Genomic DNA, 9,518 nt, shown 5'->3' with positions numbered 1-9,518 from the left:
CTGCGGAATTCCGTGATACGTTTGTGATTGGCGTAGAGAGCAGCTTTGCAGCAGCTTCTGCAGAGAAATTCGGCACTGTGTGCAGTCACAGCGCCTTTGCTCGTGTGTTTCCTGAGCCTGAGGACCGTCCCCGCCCTGTCTTTTAGGCGCCAGCCGCGCAGTAGTGGGAGCAGATGCAGGAGTAACAGCAGATGCACCTGTACCAGCAGGGTTGTGGTTTGCTGGACGATGCTCTGGCTTATATGTCTCATCGAGAAAAAGGAATTGGCTGCATTCTGGCACTTCTCCGTCGCAGCAGGCAACAGACGTCCAGTTTGTGTGGCACTCTGCGTGTCTACACGCGTTTGCGGGCGGCCACTTACACTTGAAGGTGTCCAATGACTGTTCCAGCTCATCAGCAGCAGCTCCTTCTGGGGAGTTTTCAGTTCTCCGTTGCATGGGCGTAAGACTTTCTGTAAGGGCTAGGACAAGGATTCGTTGCTGTGAAAATTGGCTCAGTGGACGGTCCTGCAGCTGAGCGCACCGCGCAGAAGCCGATTGTTTTTTTGCCGGGGGTGAAGCTAGTGCATGAATCACGTATCAGTACATGAACAGGCACATCGTAGCTGTACGGCGTATTCAAATATAGATCTTATCCATGTGGCGCTACCTTGAGCCAGCCGAGAGGTGACCGTAGTAAAATTAGCTGCGGTAGCGCACTGCGTAGAAGGATACATGCATCTGTGCCTCTCTGCTGTGTACTGTTATATATAAATATGCTTGAAGCAACATAGTGCACAAGGACTAGGACTCCGCAGTCGACTGGACAAAGTGGCGGGTGCAGTCGTCCTTGGAATTGGCACTTGCGTAGCAACGTGACGTTCGTGTTGCCTCGACGGGTTGTCTCACCGCATCGCTTTGGAAGTTCAGTCCCCTGGATTGTTGCGTTTGGCCTTCAGTGGCCAGGTGGCAGCGTATGACAGAGCTCGGGACTTCCGCGGGATTGCATGTTTGTTTGCTCTCGCACTGCGTGTGTTGGCCTGCGTGCTGGTGGCTTTGAGCACATGGTACTTGTATCGTCAGTTTTCCAGTGCTGCTTGCCTCGGCGTCGTTGCCACACAGGCGAAGCGGCAAGGCCATGGACATAAAAGACAGCCACGGGCAACGAAGCAAGAAAGCCCCGAGCTGAAGCTTAACTTGAATGGCACCCGAGTTCACCGGACTTCTGCAACAAGGATTGCGAGGAAGACTAGCCAGCTGCCACCATAAAAACAGTAGCGTATTAATAATCAGAGTCTAGGTTGGCAGTCGTGGTATATTGCAGCCGATACTACCAACGAAGTAAATGCTGCGGGCAAGTGTAACTAATCACTTTTCGGAAGCTACTTTATTGTGGGGAAGGCGGCACACAGAATTTCTCTCCCAGGATTTGAACGCAGAACTCTAGCGATGCTCGCCGCAGAAAGTGGTCTGCTGGGAGTGTGTGCCAAACGGACTTCACGAAAATACCGGAGGACTACTTGTACTGGCTACTGCACACTGATATTGCATGGTAGCTCAGCAAAGCTAGGTGAATGCAAATTTTTGGATAGAAAACTCTGAAGACTCGAGGACAAACCCAAGCTCGGGGAGAATCCTTTGATTAGCAGTCTTTAAATAGGCCCGGCTCGCAGACCAGCGAGAAAATGCCGCTGTAGCAGGAGTCTCTAGCAGTAGACGAACAATGTTCCCCGAGACTACGGGTATCGAGTACGACATGGCAGATCACCGGCAGCTGAGGATAGAAATTATTGTAGAATCCAGAAGCATTGCGGTGGTACAGCGGGCGCTTTGCTGTTCCAGAGTTGAATGTATATGTGTCACCTTTCAAAATGAAAAAAAGTTCGAAAAATATTAGCAGGTTCCAAGAGACTGCTTCAGCTATTGGTGAAACAGCTTCAGCTGGGCACACAGACCTAATAACCTCTCTCAAAAGCTTTGCCTATTAAAGCTTAAACACACTGTCTCGGTCCCATAACGCTTCATTGCGTTACAGTCGGCGATTCAACACCAGATTATGGGACTCATTACCACGTCCAGCTAAAGCCTACCTACTGAAGCTGTGGATGAAACTGGCCACTCCCGTGGAGGCGTCACCATTCTGCGCATACATTACCACATCTCAAGCGATAAAAATAGTCAGGCGCCCAGTAATCTGCAACAGAACATTTCGCGACTAGCAGGCGGGTACCTATATGAGAAAACGCACTAAAACTTCTCATTTTATGTTGGAACTAAGATTACTATGCATGTTGCTATCAAATAAGCGGCTGCTGCTTCAGCAGGTCAACATAAGCTTCGAAACCATAGCATAATTTGGAACAGATTATTGCCTGAGATGGCCAAGGGATGATAAAGAGGAGTAGTTCTTTGTCAAGCTTGATCACAGCTGTACGGATTGCACAAGCCCTCTGAGGCAGGAATTACGATGTTCAGCAAGCGACACAGAAATTTGAAGGAATCTTGAGAAGGGTTGCTTAAAGGCATGTTTCAAGCAGTATGCTGAAACTAGCTTAGGTGTGTCCAAAATTAAGAGGATCCGGGACAGAATAGAAGACAGCTTTGCAGCGAATATTGTTACTTTCTTGGTGTACTCAGAAGCTACTAGGAGGCTAACGCTTGCACGTTGAGCCGTTTCAGGCCGTCATACAGCCAACAGGGAAGCCTGCCTTTTCCTGTCAAAATTGTGTTCATTGTACCTCTTGTGATAGTATCTTGCATTCACTCCGCAGTAGTCTATTACGTACGGTGCTGGGCTGGTAGTACACGGTATCGACGCTGCTATATCGTAGCCAGCATTCTACGTGCGCTGAGTCAATGGCGGACAAACACACACACATACACTATAACGCTTAACAGGATGCATGAGACTCCATTGTCCTTAGCCTGTACCAATGAGTGCAGCTATGTTACATCTGCCTTGAGTCTTCTTGTAAAAGCTACGGGAATCCAGTTCTCTGCTAGGGCTGACGACGCATGCCCCTCACGTTTTCCAAAAGCGAAAATGAAACGACAGCCGTAAGAGAACTGAAAGGGGTTTAGGTTCCTTCGTGAATATTCCCTGCTGCGGGAGAATTCAGCGCTTGCCGACCGATTTGCCCTTCGAAATTATCGTTGCTAACGCTTGCTCGCAAAAAACACATCATTTCATCACCTTAGAACCGACTGAAAGCTTCTTTTTGAAAGAGAAATATCATCATTCCTGGATCAAAGAGCTTGACAACCCCACACTGAATGGGTCTTCTTTCCTCAGGGCTTCCGTCGTTCTGAACTGCCCACGTTTGTTTTTTTTACCAAAGTAAGGCAGTCCCCTATAACGTTGAATGTAAAAAATCATGGTGGAACTGAAACACCGGCTTAAGAATGGTTGTGAGTCGCATTATCAGTGGGCTCACACTCTTAATAACGCCGAGTAACTCTATAAAGTAAGCTGTGAATTCGATGCTGCACCACTGACCCATTTCTTCCAGTCATCTAAGTCCCCCTAAGCAGCTGTGCTCCGCAAAAAATTTCTCCTTTCACTGTATTGCATTATACGTCGCTCCAGTCTCCCATGCAGTGGAGTGGGGTGGTTGCACAAACTATATGCTAGGTACGTGGGACTAAGTGCGGCTGGAGCCCTTAATAATTTAATTCAGAACCTACCAAGTGAACGCCGCGAATTTCCTTTTAATGTATTTTTAACGTTACGCAATAATTATGTTCACCAGTGACATTCGGTAGCCTGTGTCGCTGTCTTTAGGTCACGAGCTTGAGTTCGGTTTGAATCACCAGCGGAACAGTCGTTCGCCAAGCAGTTCAGTCCCAACACACCAATATCGAAACCGGGGGACCCATGTTCACTTTTTGCACGACGACAAATTCAGGCATCAATTTGTAAAACTTTACAGAGGAGAGATGCGAATCTATCGCCTTTGTATACCAGCGTGTGCATTCCTACTCCAGGTATTCTGTTACTGATGCCAGACTACGGTACGCCTACCCTGCAGCGAAGTGGATTCAATAGTCGTATGGACTACGGCCGTCTTGTGGCCTGGGTCACAGCTGTCTATAGGGCATTTAGCCGCCAAAAATTGCAATAATTAAACCTATACCTCCAAATGATGAGAAGATGAAGAGCTTCTTGAGAGTCCAACCACTGTTCTGCGCACGTTATGCCACAAGCCACACGAAAGCTGAGCCAACCAGCAGGAGACTCACTGAGCACCTCAAGAGAATCCATACAGAGCTTACTGAAAATGCCTGAGCTATTTTTGATCACTCAAAAAACTGATAAAGCCCCTATTCGAGGGAAACAACCCACAGATAGTAATCCAGTGCCTTCCTAAGGCTTGCGCCAAAATAAGGCCCTTCCAAAGACGGGTTTGCCCTAGTGGGATACCCCTTGTGGTGTTGAAGGTTTTCAGAAGACGGGTTTGCTCTAGTGGGATACCCCTTGTGGTGTTGAAGGTTTTCAGAATTCGGAAGAGACAAAAGGCATAAGATTCTGACTGTGCCTTGCAGCGGGGCACTGCCAAGCGGCAACTGTGCACTACAAAACAGCGAGCCAGTTTTTGGACAGCATGGTGTCCAAATTTCACTTCACTGCCTGCTGGTGAGAAAGGGTGAATGCGTTATCTACGGGTACTGGTGGCTGTAGCTCCGTGTATATGAAGTCTGCGTTTGACGAGTGCAGTGGCATCTAAGGCCTTGGGCCGCCTCTAAACATGGCTCTCAGCCAGAAAGCATATTCATTCTTCCATTTCCGCAGAGTTACACGCAATCCTTCTAGCCGAAGAACTGCTTTCGCTTGCTTCTTCACACCAGGGCACATGCTCTCCTCAACCAATAGTCGTGCAGCAGGGTAGAACGCTTCTCCCTTTTCCTTTTTATAGTCTGGAAAAATTGTATGTTTACAGTAAGTTGCATATTTTCTGTGCGTGGCTCTCATATTTTCGCAAAGTCTTCTGCGCCTGCAGTGGGTGCTGCATCATGTCTCGCTTTTGTATGCGAGTCCGAATCTTCAAAACATCCTTAGCATGAAAAGAACATCTATTATTTGCTGGGCTTTTTAGTATACTGTTGAAAAGACGTACGCAGATGCCACTTCTTGATTCTCGTCGTGCATTGGGGAATGCTGTTACCTGGCATGAATAGGTCTGCGCATGCCGTGCAATGGTTTTTGTTGGTGGTACTTGCCTCTGCAATGGCAGCAAGTGATTATTATTTTTATCTTTGCTGATTAAGTTATTTTACTTCCCCTAGTTTTTACTTCTGTTGCTTCTGCCGCAGCAATAACCCCGGGGAAACCCGTTGAACATCACCTATCAACAGCAGAACAGCAGTTTGGCGCCCATCGTAAACGCGATAAGTATACCTTTGTCTCCTTTTAGCCTATCTGCAGCCACTTATTTCGCTGCGTTATTCATTTTCATGGCCAACTCCACCGCTCCCGTGCGAATAAATGATGAAGCAGCAAGGAGACCGAACGACGGGTAGGCGCCGGCAGAATCAACCAACGCTTTGTGTGAAAAGTGGTTCCACTTCGTACTTGAGAGGAAACCAATGTGGCAGCTGCACGTCATCTTCAGCGTTGTACTTCCGTCTGCATCAACGTTTTCCAGGATGCCCCTTTCCCTTAGCACTTACCTGGCTGTTTTGGGGCAACAATTGATGCATTTGCATATTTGCGTGCTCTGCTTGCTGCTGTGTTCTCATATGCGGCACAGAATACCACGACACGTCGCGGATCTTTCGTTACGTGCAACAGACGAAGCATGAGACAGAACCTGAGCTGCTTCTGTACCTGTGCGTCCCTGCTGTCCTCGTGGGCACCCTATTTAGGGCGTACCAAATGTACTATATTGCACTATTCGTCGCATGTAGCTCCTTTCTCGGCTGCAAGTATGGCGAGGTTAACGTGCAACAGTACATATCCATGGGGATGATGATCGTCATGGCCACAACCATGCAATTCATGCAGCCAGGAGGAGGCTCCCGTATGAACTCCCAAGGAGCTCCTCCCCAGCCCCAGCCAACAGGATTGCAGCCATCTTCATAGCTGAAAATACCCACTAGGTCTAGGAGCTAGTAGCCGCCTTCGTCGTCTGCCAATGTTTATGTCACCCGCCCATGTCCAGCAGGGTATTCACCCTTCGTAAAACGAAGCGTGCTGGAAACGAGGGCGCTTAATACTTAGACTTGTTCTTAGTCGAGTTCCGCTGGCGACTTTCGCCCGCTCCCCGTGTGGCAAACCATGTTATTTGCGCACCAGCAGACTTCCACGGCAAGGTCGCTTCGGGCTCCCTAAATGCTAGTTCCCGCTTCCGAGCCAAAACTACCACTGCAACTATCCGCTAACAAAGGACCGCTCTTTAGGTATGCTCTCTCCACCAGCGCCTTAACCCGTGAAGGCAAGCATTTGACTGACACACTTACAGTAGTGCGGTCTAAACATCGCTTACTAATGAGCGCTTCGCTTGATGTTTGCAGCCAATGCTGCGAAAAAAAAAGCAACCTCACCTAATCTGCCATCGGCACAGCCACGAGGCGAACTCGCCAAGCAGAATTCAACCAAGTGCCTTGTCAGCGAGCAACCAATATTAGCAATACCTTGATAGCTAGCCAAATTACTAGCTAGCCAGGTTGATCGGACACTGACCAAAGCAGGTCCCAAGCAGATGTGCCAAAGCCCAGCCCTGGCTGTTGCCGAAGTAGGCGCTACAGGGATCCACTACTGTTGCATTGAAGACCACTCGTGGTGGTCAGTCACCCTCTGAACGTGTTCTTACGCTCGCGTAGAATGTGCATCGTCTGCACCTCATCGCCTTCCGGTGCCCTCACTGCCCTCTGTACTTCAGGTCTGTCAACTCGCATAAACGGGTTGTAGGTCTTTTCCTACAAACAGGTAACTAAACACAATATTACTGCCTTACCCCGAGTTTTTCTTATTAGTCTACACTTGCTATGTGTAGAGTACTGCGGCGAAGTGAGGAATGTGTAGTTAACCCATTGGCTAGACCAGGTGGAGCAAGATGTATAATGCCGTATGTGACGGGCTCTCTCTAAGTAATCAGTTTGACGCCCGTACAAACATTTTATTATTCGCCAGATACGCTTTTCATTCATGACTACACTTCCGGCCACGTTCGCCGTTCCCAGTGCCTGGCGCTGTTTCTCAGTGTGACGTTTTATCAGTAAAGTTAAAACAACTGGTACTAAGCGTCACTACCAATAAGAAGAGTGGAACCTGACCTCGCCAATAGAAGAGGGTATAGTTGGCTTTCCCGCATTCCGCTGTTGCTGTGCCCACTCGAGCTTGTTTTGCACAGCGGCGTTGTTTGGCTCCACACTAGCAGCGAACCTGTAGCAGTCAGACAGCCCTCGCGGGGAGGTGCGCACGTACCAAGAAACTAGGCCACCGAACACCCAGGGATTCAAGAGAAAATGTGACCCACGCAAGCAGCTAAGGAGCCATAAGCAAACAATAACAATAGTATGTGCAGACGAGGCATTGACAATGCGCGCGAGCGCACACTACGAGCAGTAACAAACAAAAACTACCACCTTGCAGCACTACAGTTAGGAGCAGCACAACGGATAGCCAGAGATCAAGCCTCTATAAAGTGACACTGGAAAGTGTCATACGCCTTACCGAAGATTGGCCAAGGTGTATTCATGACCACAGTAGACAAGCGTCTCTGCAGGCAGCTCGCCAATTATCTTCATTAGCGCGCGATGCATTTGCGTAGCATCGCCCTCAAAAAAACGGCCACAACCAGCTAGGAACAATGTATCACCTGCGCATCATCCCACGCCTGGCGGACAGCTGCCTGCTTACAATTACCACGGGAAAGCAGTCAACCATACTGCTAACTCTGAAACCATTCCACAACTCAGCTCGTTGAACAAATCATCAAAAGGAAAGCTGCAATAAATGCCAAAAAGGATCGTCCATAGCACCAATGTGCCAGCAAAAGCAAACGGAAAGCAGTACAAGGATATGACACAAATTGAAGAAGCCAGCTAAAAATACGCGAGCACTTGAAGAATCTAAAGTTTTGAAGCCTCTGCACAGTAAAGAAATATGAAGTCACCTGTAAAGATGATGGGACTTGCGTTAGAGTCTGTGCGACTCTCCACGTAGTAAAGCACATGACCACTCGTGTGACAGGGTGCATGGAGGACCTTCACCAGCAAGTCCCCTGTGAGCCACAATGAAAACTATCCGTAAAAAAAAAATCACCGACCACCGAAGCGCAACAACGGAAGGGCGATGGAAAAGTAAACGCAAAACGCACGTCAGAGGAAAATACTCCAGAGCAAAGTTGTTACCGATGTAAACTTTATCACAGCAAACCCGTAAGCGTCCGCTTCACATTTTTTGCATCAAAGGGATATTTCAGCCCGCCCCGAAATTATACAATGTCGAAAGTATATGAGATACAGTGCAACACTTCAGGCCTGTGCAGATGCTCCTACCTATTCTGAAGGTCTCGCCATCGCAAACAGCTTTGGTCCGCCCTGGGGTTTCTTCGTACGCTGAACCAATCACTTCTATTCCTGGGACCAGGGTCTTGATCTGCTCATTCCCGCCTATTAATGCCACAAAAAACGAGAAGAAAGAAAAGTCACAGGAAAACGACCAAACCTTCAAAACAAGTACAGGGCAGCCGGTCTCTGATCCTTGCATGCAATATTACACGGCCTGATACCATCATGAACTGCTTAGTCTGCACCACTGAGAACGCGTGCTGAACCTTCAGAGCTCTAGGAGGAGACACAGTTTAACACTGATTTGACAGCTGGCTGTTACAAGGGCCCAACATACCTGAATGATCAGCATGCCTATGGGTACAGAGACACTTTTGTAGAGTCACGCCATGCTCTTTTGCCGCAGCAATGACCTGTACGTGAACCCAAACTCAGTGGTTGCATGCATCCCATCACCGACAGACTACTGACTCCAAACTCCAAAAACGTGAACAGTTGCCTTGACAAGAGGCGTCATTCATAAACCCAATCCCACATGAATCCCCTGCAGCCAGCATGGTCCACCACAAAAAAACACAATGCTACAACAAGCAGGTGGGCACTGAAACGACATGGGAATGAGAGTCAGGTCACCTTCTCTGGCTCAGCTGGGTCTATGCAGGCCGCAGTTTTCGTCTTTCTGAATCGCCAAAAATCCCACAGACCATTCACGTTCTTCTTCCCCCAAAAATGCATGGTATGGAAAAGCCTACTGCTAACGTCCGGGGACATGGAAAGAAGCCGCAAGTTGCCTTACTTGTCTATCAAGAGGTATGCATAATTGTCCGAAAGTGTCGGGACAGGAATAACTTCAGCGCAGGCCTGCACACACGAGACAGCCGCAAACGTTTGCGGCGCAGATGCAATTACGTTTCAAGGACAAATACCAGATTGTCTAGGGATGTTTTGTGCCTGACGCAGTGCAAGCGAAATTTGATCTATTTAGCTAAAGCGAATACTAAACAAGCCTAAGTGCTTCAGCGCACCAT

General features: G+C 48.4%; 2 protein-coding genes across 2 annotated transcripts; one reads left to right on the top strand and one right to left on the bottom strand.

Moving 5' to 3' along the window:
* Window positions 1–5,461: 5,461 nt before the first annotated feature.
* Window positions 5,462–6,058, top strand: ENH_00040850 (hypothetical protein, conserved; the record flags this gene model as incomplete). The annotated part of the gene is made up of 2 exons (XM_013579869.1): window positions 5,462–5,492; window positions 5,727–6,058. 2 exons carry the CDS (start codon window positions 5,462–5,464, stop codon window positions 6,056–6,058), a joined length of 363 nt encoding a protein of 120 aa, XP_013435323.1.
* A 707-nt stretch (window positions 6,059–6,765) lies between these two features.
* On the bottom strand, window positions 6,766–9,518 carry ENH_00040840 (hydroxyacylglutathione hydrolase, putative; the record flags this gene model as incomplete). Its single annotated transcript, XM_013579868.1, has 9 exons — window positions 6,766–6,894; window positions 7,252–7,360; window positions 7,652–7,796; window positions 8,094–8,201; window positions 8,479–8,592; window positions 8,828–8,903; window positions 9,124–9,169; window positions 9,287–9,351; window positions 9,516–9,518. The coding sequence occupies 9 exons, from the start codon at window positions 9,516–9,518 to the stop codon at window positions 6,766–6,768; spliced, it is 795 nt and encodes a 264-aa protein (XP_013435322.1).

The sequence above is a fragment of the Eimeria necatrix genome, genomic scaffold (assembly GCF_000499385.1).
Source record: "Eimeria necatrix Houghton genomic scaffold, Enh_scaff2, whole genome shotgun sequence".
Classification (NCBI taxonomy): domain Eukaryota; phylum Apicomplexa; class Conoidasida; order Eucoccidiorida; family Eimeriidae; genus Eimeria; species Eimeria necatrix.
This window is presented reverse-complemented; position numbering and strand designations above follow the sequence as displayed.